Source organism: Mastigoproctus giganteus, chromosome 11 (assembly GCF_048544385.1).
Source record: "Mastigoproctus giganteus isolate SK-2022 chromosome 11, ASM4854438v1, whole genome shotgun sequence".
Lineage (NCBI taxonomy): Eukaryota > Metazoa > Arthropoda > Arachnida > Uropygi > Thelyphonidae > Mastigoproctus > Mastigoproctus giganteus.
Genome location: NC_143585.1, coordinates 30506029 through 30527801, shown reverse-complemented (window position 1 = coordinate 30527801; position 21773 = coordinate 30506029). Strand labels below are relative to the sequence as shown.

Below are 21773 nucleotides of genomic sequence, written 5' to 3'. Positions count from 1 at the left end.
ACACTTTCAAATTCAACCCTAATTCTCGGCTTTCGTTCAACAGTGACCTGTTAAGTAATTCTGCCGGTCTCCTACTCTTAATATTATTAGTGCCAATGTGTACAACTATATCACCTTTTGTGCCCTTAAAAGATGATATTCGCTCTACAACGTCATCAACCTTTGCTCCTGGCAGACATACCCTGGTCAAGAGGAAATTGGGGGGAAAGAACTGAACCTTGGGGGACACTGGCATTAGTGGAGAAGTTAGAAGACAGAGAGCCATCTACCACATCTACTGAGGGTGACCTCAGTGAGCGATCACAGAGAAAACTGGATAACCAATTACTAAAAACAGTTGGCAAACCATAAGATGGAAGCTTTTTTAGAAGACCTTTATGCCAAACACGATCGAAAGCCTTTGAGATGTCAAGAGCAACTACTTGTGTTTCCCCGAATCTTTCCATTGAATTAGTCCATAAATGGGTAACATAAGCAAGAATATCACCAGTGGATCGTTGATCAGATGGAAGGTTTCTAGGTAGTTTAAGAGTTGGCGGTTAATGATTTCTCCATTACTTTAGAAAGAGTAGAAGTAATTGGAATGGGACGATAATTGGATGGGAGGGATTTGTCACCCTTTTTAGGAACTGGCTGGATATGAGCAAATTTCCAAGCAGAAGGAAAAACACCTTTGGAATAAGAAAGTGAAAAAGTGGCAAAGAATAGGAGTATGTTCAGGAGCACAGGTTTTGAGAACAAGTGGAGAAATACCATCGGGACCTGGAGCTTTCTTAGCATCAAGATTCATCAAAATCCTTCTGACATCCTTTTGACGGAAGACCACAGGAGGCATTGAATGGAGCGTGTTGGGAATGGTGGGAGGTGTTTTACCAAGATCATTAATACATGAGTTGGAAGAAAAATGGGATGCTAGCAGGTCAGCTTTATCCTTGGCTGAAGTGGCAACAGAACCATCTGGTTTGGACAGAGGTGGGAGCAGAGATGGGCAAAAGTTGCGGCCAATAGCTTTGGCAAGAGACCAGAATGCTCGGCTACCATTAGGGCAAGAAGCAAGTTTTCTACACTTAGCCTGTTCAAACTCCAATTTGGACTGATTAATAACTGCTTTACAATTGTTGCGATCTTTGGTGTAGGCAGAAAATGAAACTGGAGAATTAGAAACAAGCCAATTACGATATGCAGCATTCTTCTGTTGAACAGCCTTAGCACATTTATTGGAAAACCAAGGTTTAGTTAAAGGACGAGATTTTAAAGTGGAGTGTGGGATAAAGGATTCCATTCCTGCAAGAATAATTTCAGTGACACGATCTGAGCAAACGTTGACATCAGAAGTTTTGAAACAGTTATCTGACAAAGGAAAAGAAGAAAAGAAGTCTCGCAGGTCATCCCATTTTGCATTCATGTAATGCCAAACAACACAAGGTTGGGAATAGCCATGAGATAAAGGTTCCATTGGAGAAGAGACAATCACCAAGTTGTGATCTGAAGTGCCTAAAGGACCTCTCACTTCGACCGTGTACTTAGAAGGGTTGTTTGTGAGAAAAAGATCAAGCGTATTGGCTGTATGATTAGGATTATCCAGTATTCTTGTAAGTAAATGAACAGTCTGTGCAAGGTCATTAGTAATTGCAAAAGCCTCAGCATCTCGACCAGCTGGGTCGTTGTGACTAGAAAACGGAAGCCAGCTGGAGTTGTGAACATTAAAATCACCAAGGAAAATTACCTCACTGTTAGGAAAGTTGGACTGGAGAAAGTCAAGTTGCAAAGAGTGGAAGTCAAAGAGCTCCAAGTCATTAGTGGAATTGGGAGAACGGTAGAGACAACAGATGAATTTGACGCAATGAGGTAGAGAGATTTTAAGCCAGAGAAGATCAAAGAGAGGAGATTCCAAATTGCCAAGTCTCTGACAGGGAATATCAGAACGGACATATGCACAAGTACCACCTTTAAGGCAAAAGGAGTCATACAGTGAATAATTTGGGCATCTGAGATGAGTAGTAGTTGAATCAACCGATAACTGAGATTCTGTCCGAAAAAGTACATGGGGTTTGGCAGACTGCAAGTGGAAATGGACATTGTTGAGATTAGAATTGAGATCACGTATATTTGTGAAATGAATTAGGAAGTGGTTGGGAGGTTTAGATCTTTTCGCAGATAAGCTTGCCCTATTAGTTTGACAATTCATGGTGTATTCAATAGTAAGAAAAAGTGGGTGGGACATGCTGTATGAAGTAATGAAATTTTTGGATATGGCGTATATAGGGTAAGAATGTACCCAGATCCTTGACATAATGTGGCCTCGACAATTCTGCCTGCATACACACTACTCGGACTCCCTCCAATCACTATCTGGCAGAGTAGAGCTAACAAGATTATACACTAGCTGATCCCGAAGCCTCCTAGAGGCTTCCGGATCAGCTAGTTACCAATAGATTCGGTCCGGTGTACTAACTAGCGGCTGGCCTGCGAACACCGTTTTAGAGCTGTATCCTCGAAATGTAAGGAATATTGGATCTTGCCACAATGTTCATCGTAAACTCAAAAGCCATCAATCATACTGCATGATGGAAGAGATAGGGAAGGGTTGACCGGAACTTAGCTCTAGAGACTAAACATGGGTTCCACCACTTCAAGCCTCCAATAAGCAAAGTGGTGGTATTTCACCGGTTGATGAGAGTCATCTACCACCTAGTACTGCCTGGTAACATAGAGGGGTGGCATTCCTCCATGTGGTGTGGGCACCACACCTCGACCCCTGCTTACATTGGTTCACACCTTGGTGGTCACTCACCATGTACTTGTGCATGGAGGTTATACCCAGGATTACTAACAGTCCCACCATCGTGAAGGTGCAAGCAGAGGATTTGGCTGTCACAGACCGTCCGGACTTCGCTGAAATTGGGTCCACTTGACTTGAGTGTCACCCGAATATCAGTTTCATCAGCGTTTTAGACTCCCAAATAGCAAGTGCAGCTTGTCTGGCAAATCTGAGAGAATGTCTATGACAACCTCAAGGACCAGAAATATGGCAGCCATATTGCTGTAGAATCCACCAATTTTAAGGGAGAAGGGATTAAAGTCAAAAACTGAGTTTCTAGTAAAAAAATATTTCATATATTTTAAGAAAAGCTTACATACAGTAGTAAATATTGATCAGTGGTTCTATGAACCTTATTGTATTTAAAAAAAAAATGATCTGATAACAAAACAATTATTTTGTCATTTTTTTTGTCTTTTACAATCATCCATTGATGTCTCCCATATGAGATTCCAACTGAACTGTAGTTTTCCAACATATTTGTTGTATCTTTTTTTCCATTTGAGATATATATTGGTGAAATGGCTTCCAAGTTTTCAGGAAAAAAAGTCTAAATGCGAATTTAGGAAATGAAGTTTTAATGACATGTTGCAGCCCAACTCTCTATACCCTAAAATTAGCTCATCTACAATTTCACTCTAATTTTGTGATTTCTTATTGCCTAAAATGTTCTGGCAGACATTTTAAAATGCCTTCCAGGCTCTTATTTCTGTAGCATTTAATTTTTTTTAGTGAATTCCTCATCTTGGAATAGCAATTTTATTTTAGGACCCACAAAAATTCCCATTTTTTTTATCTTAGCCTCACTGATTCGAGAAAAACTTTTGCCTCAAACAGGAAAATCCTTCTCCTGTTTTTTGTCCATCGCTTTCAGAAATATTTTTTATCAAACCTAGATTGATGTGCAATGGAGGTAAATAGAATTTTGGTAAATGTAGCACTATCCACCAAAGGAGAATAGTGGTACATTTTTCTGGCCTGATGCAGTGAAGGATTGTAGTGACAATCCTCCAGCAGAGTGAAGGATTGTAGTGACAATCCTTCACTCGGCTGGCTCACTTACATAAAAAGCAGCAGTATTTAGTGTATCCACTTTGCAACCCAGCACAGATATTCCATTTGCATTTTTTCAAAAGAACCTGTAGGTTCTCCTATGTTTCCTTCATGTGAACTGCATGGGCCAGTAGTATAGATAGATACTTATTTACAATTTGGAGTAAAACTGCTTTCAAACTGACCTTGGATGAAGCAATGAAAAGCCTCTGGTGCTCGGGGACGTGCTCCAGATGTAACTCTTTCATAAATTCCTGGATAGTGCCAAATTTCCAAGAAGATTTGGCACTACTGATACTGAGGTTGTGATTCTAGTAATTGCGCCTTGGTTTTGGAGAGGTCCAACTCTGACCAAATCAAATCATTCAATTCTGCCTGAGTGATTAGATGCAGCTTTGTGGTATGAAGAGTTGAAAAGTCTGAATCTGTACTCGTTCTGGGTTCTGCATCTTCTGGAGACTACTTTTCTAATTCTGAATGAGTCAAGTCCATAAGCTTCTGGTGGCTTTTACACTGGCATCATGAGGAACAAGCCTTAGAGCAGAAAGTATGTTGGGATACTCTACTTTATGCTTCAGTTTCCCAGAAAAACCAGAAATATTAGTCATGCAAAAGTAACAATTGTTTATGTGGTCTTGAGGTTCCTGCCATATCACCAGAACAATAGCAAAAGGCATCAATTTACGACTACCTCTAAGCCAGCTTGTTAATGTCCTTGAACATGAGCTACAGGAAATATTTGGAGCATATACTTTATCTTGATCTCCTACCTTTCTTCCAAAATAGAGTTCATAGGCTTTTCTCACAAGTTATGACAGTGACTTCCACTGTGATTTTAATACCACCTCTCCACAAATGTAGCAAAAGCTATCAGGCTTATTTTGGCAAGAATGCACCATATTTCATATACAGTCGAGGTACATACACATAAGAACATAATTGAGAAATTGTAGATTTTTATTTCTAATTTACACTAATGCACACAACACTTGTTTACAAACGTTAATTCACTAAAGCACTTGTTCACAAACGTTAATTCACTAAAGCACTTGTTCACAAACTTTAATTCACTGAAGCACTTGTTCACAAACTTTAATTCACTAAAGCACTTGTTCACAAACTTTAATTCACTAAAGCACTTATTCACTTTGTTCATTACTCACTCTCTCAAACACATGCACTCTTTGAAATACATAAATGCTTGCTTGGTGTGGAACTGACTCGTGTATATACTGTAGAGAAGTTTCTAGAAGGCTAACAGGTTTCTAGAGAACTCTGTCAAAAGTTCTAGAATCTTTCAGAAACATCCGACATTTCTTCTGCATGTAACAATATTCTGGAATGTTCTGGAACATTCTTGAATATTATACAAATCCCCTGAATGTTCTAGAAAAAAAAAAGTAGATAAAATAGATGGAAAAGATGATTAAACCAGCTACAGGTCTTGGTTTTCGGTTATTAACCTACAATATTTGAAAACTGAGAGTGATGACAACTTTTTAAGGACATATCCAAGTTTTTGAAAACATATTTCTTACAAGAATTTGTTGAAATTATTTCAGGGAGAAAATTGATGCTGACTAGCATTATTGGAGTAGTGTACAGGTGATGTGGGAAGTTCATTTTTTTTTTTTCCCTTCTTTCAGTTGATGCTTGATAAGCTTGCTTTCTTGCATAATTTGGCACTACTGAAGCTAATACTAATAAGGCAAGGTTAGGCGAGCAGATCCCAAACTGAGCACAGCGGCAAATTTTAAATTTTCGAGGGAAACACAGCGATACTCGACATTTGTTGGACACTGCGCAAACTACTGGCTTGAGGTAGTTCACAGTTTCAACATTACTTATTTAAGTTGTTAGGACCTAACTACTTATCAACATAACTGTTATGTAATTCTTTTGGCCTAGGGGCACCATGAAAAAATTACTGAGACACTAAGGGCACCTTGAACCGAGAAAGTTTGGGAACCTCTGGGTTAAGCTCTATCATGGGTACCTCATACAGGTCTGCAGGCATATTTTAGAAAGGATGGGGATCTGTTGGAATGGGTGTAGAAAGGAGATCTGATTGAGATCCGCAAGGAGATCTGATTGAGGTTTAACACTTTGAATGGATTGAGTGAGCGTAATGCTGATGGCATCCTGCCCCTTGCACAGACTACACACTTGATAGGGCATAAATTCAAATTGAGGAGGAAATGACGAGGACAGATGTGTGGAAATTCACCTTAAGTCAGCAGTGGCTGATTGTTGTAACAAAAACTGTCATCTGGTGTTGTGGAAGCGGATAGTTTGAACAAATTCAAGAAATAACTAGACAAACTATTAGAGGAGATGGACATGTGATATAGATAGTGTTATTGTTGGTTTTTTTGGCTGATGCTATAAGTTTGTATCATTTGCCACTATTAATGCTGATACTAATTTATTATGCATGGTAGCATATATCTGTAAGGTGCCTATTTGTTTTCATGCCATGTCCAACTCTGGGGGTCAAGTAAGAACTTGACCCCCAGCAGATGGACTTTCATATTTTGAAAGTCCATTGTTGGGGGGGAATTTTATATTTTGCTCTTTTAGAAAGATTTGTCAAACTGTCTTAAATTTTATCAAAATGAAACCAATAGAAATCCAGTAATTATTGTTTCTGTCTCTTCATTTGTATATAATAACTTTAATTATAAGGAACAGATTTTCACGAAGTTTTATATTTCCCTCTTTTAGACTGATTTGTCAAACCTTCCAGATTTCATTAAAATTGAAACAATAGAAATTTGATAATTATTATTTTTTATTTATTATTATTATTTTTTTCATATATATCCTATAGACTATCTATATACTGTATATTGTAGCTGAAGCACTAGATATCACACTTGTTACCATGTCTTGAATTTCATGTGCTGTTGATTATTACAAAGTATTACAAAACATGGAGTGAACTTCGCTTGGGAAGTATGTGCAGTGAAGTGAAAACAGTTACTTTTTATATATTATTAGTTAATCAATTAGTGATTAATAATAATGAGATAATTAGTTATTTACTCTTCACTTCTATTAATCACAGAAAAGAGAATACTTAATTAATAAATATAAATCTAACATTCCTGAAATGTGATACATTCTGTACAATAACTATATAACTTATATGTTTGTCCACAAACTTATCACAAGTCATTTGAAAGATCTTGAAAAAAGAATCAAGTTTTGATATTAACTGATTTGTGTTTTGGCAAATGATGCAAGGAAGCAAACTTATATAGCAAAGCGAAAAAAAAAATTATAAAATTACTTTTACTCACTTAATTTCCCATCTCTTATAATAATTTTTCCATTTCTTCTTTAAATTTATTGAAACTTTTACAACACTAATTGGAAGTGTATTCCAACAATTAGTTGCTTCTGGGTGACAGCAAATTTCACACATCTATTTTGTAACCATCATTTTCAATTTAAATTTATGTCCTAAATTTAAATTTATTTTAAATTTATGTCCATTTTCAATTTAAATTTATTAAAAATTAATTTATTAAATTTTTTGAAACATTCTACTTGTACAACACTAATTGGAAGTTTATTCCAACAGTTAGTTGCCCTCTGGTGACCCCAGGGGCTCACATCTGGTGAGCATGGGCTTGGCACACCCAGGGTCCCGAGCTGGATATCATCATTCTTTTCTTTCTTGGTGATTCCTTTCTACTTGTCTCTCTCTCTCTCTCTCTCTCCTTGCACCATATGGCTAATAATAATACAAATAAAATGTTAATAAAAGTTAATAACAAAAATAAAAATAAAAAGGTTATTAACATCAGTTAATAACCTTTTTCAAAAAATATGTATGTATTATTAAATTTTATGTCAAATCTTTTCACGTTGTAGTATACTTTAAAAATATGAATACAGTATTTATGTAAATAAATTTCTCTCAATTTGTGGATTATATGGAATTTCACTTGTTCAGGCAAGTTCGTTTCCCATCCATCCTAGATAATCAGGAGTTTATTATATTATTTTTATGGCTAGCCATATGTCATGGCTGTGATCTCAATGGTGATTTCCATGAAATTGCTAATATTTTCTACATTTCCTTGAAATCAGGTCTATTATCCGCATTTCCTTGATATTTCCAATTTTAATTATTTTGAATATACAATGTAAAGCAATTTGAATTTGTTTTCTTTGTAAATTTCTATAGAACTTGTACAGAAATTAAGTCTTTAATTAGTAAATCCATCAAGGACATGCAGAGGAAAATGGACATGAGGAGCCAGTACCATTGGCAGTTGAATGCATAGCTGTCTACTCAGTGATTTTGTCTGTCAATTCATCTATTTTATGAAATAACATAACCTTCTGCTGTCAAATTAATTGATAGCAGAAGGTTATGTTGCACAATGTTCAGAAACTACAAGCAGAAGTGCACGTATAGATGTGGACTTTCATTTATTTTTTTATCAAAATAAAATTACTGATTCTAATAAACTTACAATATATTTTATTAAGAAAGGGTGGCACTAATTGCATTAATTCTCAAAGCTTCTGGCTTTTGAACAATTTCCGGATTTTGAACATTAGCTCCAGAAGATATCCCGAATAAACTTTTAATAGTGAATAACAAAGTAGGGGCAGCAGTAACTTCACAGTACATGCATTTCTCACTTGTGGAGCACAAATATTGTTTGTTTTGGTTACCTATTCAGTTAAGAAACGCGATGGCAGACGATCTTGATGATACTGCAACAACTGTGGAGGAACAAAAGCCACACAAGAAGGTTGCTAAACATGATAGTAGTGCTGTGGATCTTGAAAAAGTTACGGACTATGCCAAGGAAAAGGAAATTAGTTCTCAGGATATTACTGGTGTAAGTAGTATTGATTGGTTAAACATGAAAACAAGAACAGAAAAAACATGCTTTTGTGTATAGAGTGAATATTCCATATCTTAAGCTCGAGATAGGACATTCACACTATCGGGCTGACTGACAAAGCTAAAACGTGTGTCATGTAAATATATGTCAGCTATGTGAATTAACCCGCACTGCAGGCTTTAACTAAATTAAGCTACAAGCAAAGCTCTTCCACAGTTTGCAGTTTAATCCTGCAAACAATAAAGGCCGGATTCTTGGTTATAACGCACCCGTGTTAGAACAGGGTGATGCCTTTTGTAAATATAAAATCCAGATGCAAAAAAAAAAAAATAATAAAAAAAAATAAAAAAAAAAATATATATATATATTTATTTATTTCTTTTTTCTTTTTTTTTTTTTTTCTTTTTTTTTTTTTTTTACAATTTTATTCACCATCTAGAAAATATGTTTCATTAGTCCCTGGTAAGTATATACATAAAAATTTGTTATTAATTTTCATGAGGTACTACATTTTCTGACAAATGCAAAAATATGCCCACCCATCTCCTCTTGGCCCACTTGATATCAATGGTATAACTGTTGATCCTGCTCAGGTTACTGACAAACTGAATAGGTATTTTGCATCTACATTCACACATGAGAAATGCATTAAGGAATGGGGAGGCAGAAGTTTATCAACCCCGGGGGCTCACATCTGGTGAGTATCGGCTTGGCACACCCAGGGTCCTGAGCTGGATATCATCATTCTTCTCTTTCTTGATTTCCTTCTACTTTTGACTCTCCCTCAGGAACTTTTTTTTTTCCCTGGTGCAGCATAAGCCTCAGGCTTCCTTGCATCATATGGCTATTAATAATAATAAAAAATAATAATACTTTACATCAATGAATTTCAACCTTTTGCCTCTTATGCCCCACCTACCACCTCCTCAAGAACCATCCATCCCACCATAGTAAAAAGAAAATCCTTACTTTTTCTAATTGATGTATTTCTACATTTGTAAGTATATAAGTAGTACTATAATGATTGGTAGATATTTTTAAGGATTTAATAATTGTAATAATAACTTAAAATAATGTTATTGTATAAATTATTGATGAAAAACAAATGGCTAATTACAGTTTTTTTATTAATGAGAAACCTGGGGTTATGCCTCATTGATAAGAATATCAATTCTTGGTGTAATGCAAGAAATGGCAAGTTGAACTGTAGATTCAAGTTAGAGACAGTTTCACAATTGCCATGGCAGAGAAACCCGACTCACAAACATATGTTGAAGGGAATGGTACAAGTTTCTTAACAGCTTTCTCTCTAAGTTGTCCATATTCTTTTTTAATTTTAAGCCAGAATGTTTACAAAGGCAAACTCTTAAATAAAGCTTTCAACATTGGATCACTTGCTAATTCATTGAGGCTATATTGCTCTGAAACTGAAAGTGACAGCTTATTTGTTTCACATTTGGAATGAATGAATGGATCTCGTATCCACAAAAAAACAATTCTAGGATTGTCTTGAGATGGAAAATACTTATTGAAATGGGTTTCCAGTTTATCTAAATGCCCAGAAATAAGCTTGGTAATATTGTTAATGCTAGACCCCCCCCTCCCTTTTGCCTACAACATCCAAAAAACAATGAAATATATCAAATACTCCATCATCTATCCTATTTTTTCAAACAGTTAATTTCTTTTTAAATGCTTCTATTATAGTTTCAAGGTGGAAGGTAGAACCCTTTGGGGGTTGTAATTGCAAATTTATTTCATTAAGAAGTGAAAAAATATCAACCAAATATGCCAATTTTGAAACCAAGTTTGTGTTATTGAACAGCTCTGTTAACTTTGATTTCTTTAGAATTAAGGAACTCCTAATAGCTTCTCCAAGTTCAAATACATGAGATAACTCCTTCCCACTCAACAGCCATCTAACTTCTGTATATAACAAAAAAAAAGTGGCATTGTTTGTACCCATCTCATCACAGAAAACTTTAGGTAATTGGCATATTTAGCACATTAGCTTTGATGAAATTCACTACTTCAATACAGTCAGATAACACATGAGACAGTTCTGGAACCATTACTTTACTAGCAAGTTGTTTGCAATGTATCATGCAATGTGTGGCTTTAAAATTGTCATGTGCAACTTTGAAAACTTTTGCAGAAACTCCAGGGGGTGAGCCTGTCATTGCAGCAGTGCCATCTGTACAAAGACCAATGATGCTTTTCCAGTCCAGGCCATTATTTGAAAATAATCATTTATAATGGGGAATATTTCTGAGCTTTTGTTGGCATCATACAAACCATTAAAATATCCTCAATTATTTCCTCTTCATAGATATGTTAGCATTAGTAGAGGCATATGATGCTAGATCAAAAAAAAAAAAAAAAAAAAAAAAAAAAAATCACATTTTACCCATCCATTCACTCCAAAAGTTTGTCCAGTTCTTCCTTGAATTTATTTAAGCTATCCACTTCCACAGCAACAGATGGAAGTTTGTTCCAGAAATCAACCACTCGCTGGCTGAAGGAAAATTTCCACACATCTATTCTACAACTGTCTTTCCTCAGTTTGAATTTATGCCCCATCAGGTGCATAATCTGAGCAAGAGGAAGAATCTCATCAGCATTGAGCTTGCTCAAACCATTCAAGGCTTAAAACACCTCAGTTAGATTACCTCTCAGGTGCCTAGTCTCCAGATGCTACAATTTGCAGAACTTAAGCCTTTCTTTTAGTAAGAGCATCCCTTTGTTCCCCTCACTAATCTTGGTGCCATTCTTTCTACTTGTTCCAGCAACTCTACATCCTTCCTAAAATGAGGCCTCCAGACCTGTATGCAGTACTCAAGGTGTGGCCTGACCATTGCCTTATACAATGGGGTAATCACCTCCTTATCCCTACTAGAAAAATTCTTGTATATCATTGACAAGACACCATGAGCTACTCCCTTGCAGATTGTCTGCACTGCTCAGAAAACTTCATATCTGACTGCACAGTTACCTCCAAGCCTTTTTCATTCTCCACTACCCTGAGTGTAGTACCACACATTTGATATGTTACTCTAGGGTTACTGCTACCCATATGCAGTACTTTACATTTTTCAATGTTAAACTTCAGTTGCCACCTCTCAGCCCATCCGCTCAACTTTTCTAGATTCTGTTACAGTAGCATACTGTCATTACTGTCATTAACAATCCTGCCAACCCTTGTATCATCTGCAAACTTGGACATTAAGCCTGATATACCTTCATCAATATCATTGATCTTCTTCTTCTTCCTGTCCAGTATTAGGCCTAGTGGCTTGTTACAGTCTCTCTCTCTCCATCTTTGCAGGGGTCTACCTCTGTCTCTCCTTCACTGAGGTTTGTAGTTTAGAATCTCTTTCAGATAGCATCCGTCCTCCATTCTCTCTACATGCTGGATCCATCTGTTTCTGTATGAGTCAATATAATTCAGTACTGAGGTTGTATGCAGTTCTGACAGGATGTCTTGATTCCTTTTCATGTCAAGTCTGGTATAGCCTGCAGTTCTGAAGCACATTTCTGCACCAGTCAACCTCCTCCTATCAACTTTGCTCATTGTCCATGCTTCAGAGCCATTGGTTAGGATAGGTCTCGAGAGGGTGTTATGTATCCGTGTTCTTGTTTTCCTATGCACCAGATTAGATTTGAAAATATGATTTATAGTTTTAGTAATTCATATGTAATTATTTATTTTTTGATTAATATCTTTATCTTTTTCATATGGCAGGTGATATCCTAGATATTTGAAAGTGTTAACTTGATTGATAATATTATTGTCAATGCAGATCTTGCTTCTTATTGGATCTCTTCTTTTAAATGCCGTAACTTTTGTCTTTGAAGATGAAATTTCCATATTAAACGATTTTGCTATTTTGTTTAATGAGAAGATGGCTTTTTGCAATGAGTTTTCATTTTCTTTTATTAGAACCTGGTCATCAGCAAAAAGCGGTATGTCCATTTTTTTTTTTTTTTTCATGAAAACCCAAACACGAGAGGTATTAGAAAATATAGTACTCAGTACCATGCATGAGTTGGAGGTTGAGAAGATGAAATAAGATATTTGTTGACATTGGACTCGAACTTCTGTAGACTGTTATTTTCAGGAAATACGTATGAAGGAAGGTTGTTCGAGAAAACAGCAGTTGAATGAATAAATGAGGAAGATGAAAAGTTGATTCTGTGAGTTTGAAGTTGGACAGTAAATGGATGTTAGCAGGTGTGGCTTGTGTTTGGACTGTTTTTAAAGAGAGAACATGAATTATAGAAGCCAATTCAGTAGCACAGTGCCCATGGAAGTGGGCACTGTGCTACTGAATTGGCTACTGAATCTGTAGAAAAGGCACAAAGCAGAAACACGTCTATGAGACAGAGAGTGGAGAGACTCTGTTAGAGATGAGTCACTAATTAACCTAATTGCCTTCTTCTGAATGGAATCTAGTAGCCTGAGAGAGGTTTTAGGGGCACCGCTTCAGATGTGGAACAATATTCCATAGTAGGGCTTATATGCGATTTGTACAGAGTGAACAGCTGTTTGGAAGAAAAGTAACGCCGAGAGCGAAAGAAAACCAAGTTTTTTAGATGCAGAGGAAGCAATATTTGTAATGTTGTAATGTAGGCTATCAACCTCCACCACAAGGGATGGAACAGACTTCCATCCCTTGTGGTGGAGGTTGATAGCCTAAATAAGTTTAAGGCTCAGCTGGACAGGTATTTTGAACGAACGGAGGGGTGAAGTGGAAGTGGTTTTTTTTTTTTTTTTTTTTTTGGCTGATGCTGCATAAGCTTGCTTTCTTGCATCAAATGCCTCTACTAATGCTAATGCTAATGTGCTTGTGCCAAGAGATTAGAAGTTAGGGTAATACCCAAAAGAGATATATCATCTTGCCTAGAAATTGGAGTGTCACCAAATATAAGAATAGGAGTAGAAGAATCCTTTTTGCGAGATATAAGACAGGACTGTGTTTTAGAAATCAACTAAGCTATCTTTGCCCCACTGGAGAATTACCTAGAGATTGGCATTTAAGGAATTGGTAGCGAATATTCGAGAAGTTGAAGCTGATTGAGCAGGCAAGGTTTCTCAAAATGAAAAGTGGAATGCAATGTGCTATCATCGGCAAAACTATGGATAGGATTTCCAGTCAATGGAAGAAGGTCATTAATATACAAGAGGAAAAGAGTGGGGAAAAGAACTGAACCTTGGGGGACACCGGCATTTGTGGAGAAGTTAGAAGACAGAGAACCATCTACCCTTACCCACAGTGAGTGGTCAGAGAGAAAACTGGAAAACCAATTACAAAAATCAGTTGGAAAACCATAAGATGAAAGCTTGTCTAGAAGACCTTTATGCCAAACACGATCGAAAGCCTTTGAGATGTCAAGAGCAACTGCTTGTGTTTCAACAAACTTTTCCATTGAATTAATCCATAAATGGGTAACATAAGCGAGAATATCGCCAGTGGATTGACACTGTCAGAATCCATACTGGCGATCGTTGATCAGATGGAAGGTTTCTAGATAGTTTAAGAGTTCACAGTTAATTGATTTCTCCATTAATTTAGAAAGAGTAGAAGTAATTGGAATGGGACGATAATTGGAAGGGAGTGATTTGTCACTCCCATCCAATTATATGAAAAATATTCATGTGTTGAAAAACCAACACGCAAATTGTTGGTTTTTCAACACACGAATATTTTTCATATAATTTTATAAATGACAACCAGAAGAAAGGTGGTGCACTCCCTCTTCCTAGAGACATGGTTTTAAATTAATTAATCTATTAATATAACTGAAAACTTTTGCTTTCCTTTATGTACATTTAACCCTAATACGGATCTAGAGGTTGATTACTAAGATAATAAGCTTTGCTAAGAATCTTAATAAATACTGAAACTATTTCATTTTTATTCATTTTACTTGCAAGAAGGTAACATAGCATACAGTTGTTGAAGTTGAGCGAAAGTTCTAAGATTGATCTTTGAATTTGTATATGAAATTTGAGGTGGCAAAAATTCTTATTTGTAAGATTGAATGCTTGCAAATCAGATGCTTGTAAATTAGGAAATCAGAACTTGTAAATTGTTTTTGTACCCCTCAAATCTTTAGCTAAATTTGTATTTTAATTACTGCATTTTCAAAAGAATGCTGCTGTTTTCTGGATTGCTTTGCTTAACCGTATAACGCCTGAATTTTTATTTTAAGAAAAAAATTTTTTTTTCCCTTTTTTATTCTTTATTTCCATAGTTATTAATAAAAACTAAAATACATTAAACAAATGTCAAATTTATAATTTTTTTTCATATGTTACTAAATTGTCACATTTGTCCTTGGATTCATAATACATGCATATAGAAAAATGAAATGCACCTCCATTTCTATATTATTTTTCATCTTATTTCATTGATTTTTTTTATTAAAAAAAGACAACGGACTGAAAAATTAATTTATTTCCAAATAATTATAATGTAATACAACATATAATTATTATTTATAATTATTTTGTATGAAATTTGGTAAAGTAATTTTTTGCTTTTTTGATATAAAGATGGACTTTGCACTTGCTGCAGAAAACTACTGGGTCAGTCTTGCAATTAACATTTTTACATCTGCCTCTGTCTGTGGCCTCAGGATAGTGAAGACCATCCAAATGGATATCTGCTCCAGGATTACTTTTGGTGGCGGGACCTCTTTTCTTTCTTTTTTTTTTTTTTTGAAAATTCCATATCAGTAGAGCTAGCAGAAGGTCGGCCTCTTTTTGTTGGCTTATTACATTTTCTTTGAAGAAGAAGGGCTTCAGCAATGCTCATTTTGAATTCTTGCTGATTAACAATGTTCTTTTTTGGTACCTGTAGACTCTCACAATCTCTACGGTAAAGTAACAAAGAGTTCACAACAGTCACATCTATAAAGTGAAAAAGTAGTTTGTGATAATATTTCTTTGACCTGGTGTGAATTCTGTAGTGTGCAATCAGTGAATCCATCAAATCAACACCATAAACTGATTATAGGTTTTCACAATAGCTGGGCAAGAGATTGTGATGCTTTGTTTTGTCTTTTTGTCATATCGTTTACAGTTGTTCATTGGTTCTGCCAATGCAAAAGTTGACATTAGATTTACAACTCTATTATCTGCCCATTTTACTACCCGTACTTCAATATCTTCAACTAGGGCAGTCACTTTTCCTTTTCCTCTTTTCATCAAATCTTTGTCGTTGATTAGTGGGATGCCAGGCAAACAATTGATTCTTTCAGTACCTAAGCTATATATTTTTTTCTTTGCTAAATTAACCATCAATGGAAGTGAAGTAAACCAATTGTCATAATATAATAAATGATTCAATCCCACAGGAATTTATTGGGCCAATTTCAGTACTGCATTCGAACTAGCTCCCAATTCGGGTTCATCTGATATCGGTTCAATTTTTTCTGAATATATGAAAAAGTCGTACATGATGCCTTTTTCATCGTAAAGAACAAACAATTTGCATTCACACTTATGTGGTTTGCTGGGAACATACTGGTTTATTCCGGATCTGCTTTGAATGGAACTATTTGTTCATTCATGCATAGCATTTGGGACATTGGAATTTCCCGAAACTTTTTTTGTAAATGATCTATCAAAGGCCAGATCTTGAATAATTTATTAGTTTTCTCATTAGGTAAGGGTATTTGTATATTTTAATTGAAGTGAATATTGGACTTTATATCTTCTCGTCTATCTCTACTCATCACTTCCGGGACAATAGGACAGTTTAGTTTGCCTTTCCAATACAAACGTGAATTTGAGAGCTTCACCATAGATATTGCAAGCAGTGTACCTAAAAATTGCTTAAGCTCCTGACTACTCAGTGCAAGACTCTTATTTGGAGTTTGCTGGATTGCATATAGATTTGATTGGTCCACAATATGAGCAATAATATCTTCCTAGAAAAAATGTCTAAAATGTTCAACAGGACGTTTCACTACCCCAGAAGTTTCTGTTTGTCCTAACCACTCAGGCATAGGTCTAGCTATGCCCTCTGCTGAAATGTGTTGCCAGAGAGGAATTTCCCTTCGATTTCTTGATGTAGGTGGCTTTGAACTTGTAGGTGTTGGAACTGCTGCTTCACTAGTTTCTTCCCCTTCAAGAACTGAAGTTTGTAGCTCCCCTCTTCACTTGCACTATCATTACTAACCACGAGGTCTTCTAATTCACCTAAATCAGAGTCATCAGACATATACTCACTTCCTATAATAGATGGAAAATAAATATTGTTATCAGAATAGCTTGACTATAAATATAATAAAATCTTTACACTGTAACATATCAAAATTATCAGATAAATATGTATTATAATTACCAATTTCATCCAAATTAGCATCTGGTCCCTTGTCTGAGTCTGTACTGCTTTCATCTATCTCATAAGTCCACTGTTTTCCGTAAAATGTAGCACAAACAATCTATGATGTGTAGATTTGTCTTAGTAGGTTCAAAAGCCGAACTTGACAATTTCATTATGTATAGAATATGCGGAAATATATAAGAAATAATGTTTTTCAATGAATATTACATCCTCACTATGGAAACTACTGTTTTGTAGATATATATACAAACAATATCAACACTACAATTTTGCTAGATTAATAGTTATCATAAAAATTACTAAGTGCCAAACGACCACTTAACCCAGTGGTTTTCAACCTTTTTTTAATAAGGCATCCCTAAGTCATTTATTTTATTTTGCGGCACCCCTACTCAATTTTCTGCCTGTTAGATCCAATTCTCTCTCTGTATATATATATAATATTAAAAAATATATATATGTTATATGATAGTTATTACAATAATATAATTATAAAAATTACATTTCATAATACAAATTATATATATACAGTATATATATAATTTGTATTATGAAATTTTATTCTTTATATAGAGGTACTAAGTAAACATCAATTATAGATCATCACAAAATTAAAAAGCTACTGTATGCCTTTTTATAATGAAATAAACATATAAATTAAAAAAAATAATAATAATAAGTTTAAGTAACTTAAACCCAAATTACGTGGCACCCCTGGAGTGTTGTTGCGGCACCCCGGTTGAAAACCACTGACTTAACCTCTAATGCACAATCTGTGAAACACGTGCTATCAGTCAGCTATTTGCCGCTAAAATATCTGACTGCCAGTCTGCATTTGTACTAGTAAAGCATGACGATTTCATCGATATCAATGGCGGCTCCATAAACTTTCTATTTTCTGTGTCAGATACGTTATAACCAAATGTTACGAAAACATCATGCTCAGCTTTATAGGGTTAAAATATATGTGATGTTTTTTTTTTTTTTATATGAGTGCCATTCAATAAAGAATGTTCATTATTTTTTTTATACAACATACCTTTATTAATCATGATGGTCCTATCCAAATTAGTCCTATTTGATGAGATGCATGTGCTCCAATGTTTCTGCCATTCTTCATAAAGATGGAGAAGCCATTTTTTGACATGCATTTGAGAATTGCCTCCAATGGTTTTATAACCTCTTCTGATGAATGGAAACATTTTCCTTGCAGCTCCTTCTTTAACTTGGGAAAAAAAAAATGCAGGGTGCAAGGTCAGGGCTGTAGGATGGAACACATTTGGCATTAATGTTGGCTAAGTATTCATTGACAGTATGAGCAGTGTGAGGTCTCACATCGTTGTGATGCAGCATCCACTCTGCTGCATGCAGTTTTCGTTGTTTGCAATGAATGTGATCCCTAAAAGTGTGCTATACAGTTCTGTAGTAAAGTCCAGTGAAACAGTCATATGACATGGCACAACATGCTGGAAAACCATTCCTTAAATGTTAAAAAAAGAGATGACCATAACCTTTCCTATAGAAGCCAGAACTTTTTCTTTTTTTTCTTTTCGGTGTTGGCGTTGATGTAGACTTCCCAGCAGGTCTTTGTTGCTTACTCTCTGGGTTGAAATGATGAAGCCATCTCTTATCCACCATTATCACCTTGTGCAGAACCTCTCACCATCTTCAGTAACCATCTGCTGCAGCTCCTGACAGACCCCCCCCCTTGCAAACTTGTTGTTACTCAGGTGTGAGTAGTCTTGGAACCTGGCATGCACAAATGCATGTCATATGCAAATGGTCATGGAGAATACCGTGTGTTTCCTACTGATATTCTCAACATCTTGCTGTTATACGATCTCCTCCCATGCTTACAGAAGCAGTGTTTATGGTGACAGCAGTGGTGGAGCTCCAGGACCACAGATTTTTGTGATTGAATTGCATCCATCCATCCATCCTCAAACATTCACAGCTCTACTAGAAATAGCAAGCTTATGGTTGTTCACGAAAAATTATGGTTATTCTTTATTGAATAGCTCTCATATATATTATTTTTTTGTCTTTTCTCTACATTATTTTAAGTAACAAGATTATACTAGCAAAATATTAAATTTATCCTTTTTATATCTTCATGAAAATATTTTATATTTTTATTAATATATTAATATTAATATTACACTATATTAATAAACTAATTTTACTAATAAACTAATACTACACTATATTAACAAACTATATTAATATTACACTATATTAATAAAATATGAAATATTAATTTAATATTATTTTGTTCTCTACATCTATTTAACTAACAAGCATATAAAATATTCTGTTTTAAACTTACTTTAGTCATTTATTTGAAAGTAAGAATATGAAAGAGTAGTTTCTGTGAAATAACTTTTTGAGCCTTGTGTTATTATTATTATTTTTTAATATAAGATTTCTTGCTTTTTTCTTAGGTGATGAAGTGATGGAATGGAATGGGCGCTCACTTCAGGGTAAAACTTTTGAGGAAGTGTATGATATCATAGCAGAATCAAAACAAGAACCACAAGTAGAGCTTATAGTATCTCGTCCTCTTAGGTAAAATGATTTTAAAATTCACACTCTTGGCAATTAAACATAATAAAATAAAATTCTAATGTATTTTATTTTGTAGTCAAAGCACAGTGGTTTGTAAATATCAACTATTTAGATGTTTGATTTGTGGTGTTCACAATTTCTAGCCTTTCCCCCTGTTTACAGAGTAGCTAGATTATGAAGATTTTGTTATTATTACTCACTTTTCTTTCTTTTTGGGACTTGTACCAGTCCGAGCAGTCTTTTCTTCTCTTATGTCTCTGTGCATGTGCCTCCTGACCATAGTCTTCTGAAAAAGCCTCTCCCCGATCACCTTTCAAGACAGTCATACATAATTAGGAAAATCATCAGCTCCCAATCTGTAGCTCAGTGGAAATTTAAACAAGGCAGACACCATACTACAGAGCAGGTAAGAAGTTGTTCATTTTAATTCACAGTTTTCCAGTAAAACAACTGCCAAATATTCTTCTACCAGTATTGTCAGAACAAATACAGATATGAAAAAAGCCTGGTCTGCAGTAATAAAAAGAATCTTGTAACATAGCTGCTTGATAAACAGGGAAAGGCTGAAATTCTTGATATATAATATTTTAAAATAGTATTACAGTACCAAAAAATTTAATGAAGGATCTTTTTGCCAAATCATCCAAATTCATTTTTATGTACAACAAAAAATTATTACATAATTAAATAAGATTAATGTGCTGTAATTTAATGAGTGAATTTAATGTTTATCAGAAACATCACTAGCATTAATTCCGAAAGTAAATTAATGAGGTGCTTTGTTAGTCTAGTGAAACAATATGTGAGAATGATCTTGTTGATTTTCTGAATCATGTGGGTATAAAAAAAATCAGATCATGTGTTAGATATCATCCATGCATATAAAATGTAGTTGATTTTATTTCTTTTAATATATTCATCATGGCCTCAATGGGAAGTTTCAACTCTAAAAGAGATCTGATTGTTATATGTTGTGTTTGGAGCAGCATAATAGTAGCCTAGTTCTGCTCTGCAGTTTACAGCACAGTGGAGTGGTGAGTGAAAATGTTTGTTCTTCAGGCTGTAATAGGTAATGATTAATCCCTAGAAAGTAACAAAAAAAAGCAGTAGTGGATCAGTTGCAAGTATGAAGAAGGAAGAACTATATTTGTTATCATTCAAAATTCACATGTGGAATATAGTGGTCAAGTAATGGATGAGGTATATTTATGAAGGCTGTGTGCTCTCTTTAATAAACTAAACTTTCATATAATGACACAGTACTGTGTTTTTATTTAACCATATCTATTGAGTGTGTTCTGGAGCTGGGGAAGGAAAGATGTGTATTAAAATGGCTTATTCAGCAGGTTTAGAGAATAGTGATAGCTAATGAGGAGGAATGATACTTTTCCCTTTGTTAATGCGAAAATCAGGTCTGAATATATTCCGTTTTTCGTTTGGAGGTTGAATATCAAAAGAGTTTTTTTTTTTTTTTTTTCGTGTCAACCAGAATTTTTTTTCTGATTTTAACCTTGAGATGTTGATAAGGCTGATCAATGCAGACTTTTTTTTTTGCTTTGGTGCTCAGTTCATAAACAGTGTCACTGGAATTCTGGGATTGAGGTATTCTCAGGCATGTTTAAATTTCCTGTTTTCCTGTGTAAAATCTCTGTGTTAAATTTCCTGTGTAAAAACTTTTATGCTTTTCTTTTTTGTTATTTAGGTTATGTTTCACTGCATATTAAGACATGTGATAGATTGATGTTTAGTGGGAGGACTCTAGTTTACTGTATTTTTATTTTTTGTATGACTTTTTTTTCTGGAGCTTCTAAGGATAGTGGTTATTCACAAAGACCTTTTTAAAGTTATTCAACTCTTCAAACAAATTTTGTGAATTTTAAATGCAAAGGATCCTTGGTGGGGTCCATATTCCAATGATCCTGCATTTTTAATAATGAAGGTTTTTTTGGAGTAAAAGCCTATCACTGGGCCAGTATCTGTTGGTTTCTTATATACTTTGGTGAGGAAGGAGTAATTTCTGGTTGAGATATCAAAGTTTTTTCTCTACTTTCTGGGGAAAATGATGTTGTCTTAGTTGTTAAGAAAAGAGCGGAAGTTTCTCTCTTGATTGCA

At 35.1% G+C, this 21773-nt stretch overlaps 1 protein-coding gene across 1 annotated transcript in view; it reads left to right on the top strand.

The window, feature by feature from the left end:
• Positions 1-21773, top strand: part of LOC150077846 (regulating synaptic membrane exocytosis protein 2-like) — a 723475-nt gene that overhangs the window by 194303 nt on the left and 507399 nt on the right. Inside the window, exon 6 of the mRNA XM_090384380.1 lies at positions 19538-19661. Coding sequence (XP_090240506.1) covers positions 19538-19661 — 124 coding nt within the window. The remainder of the gene's footprint in view (positions 1-19537; positions 19662-21773) is intronic.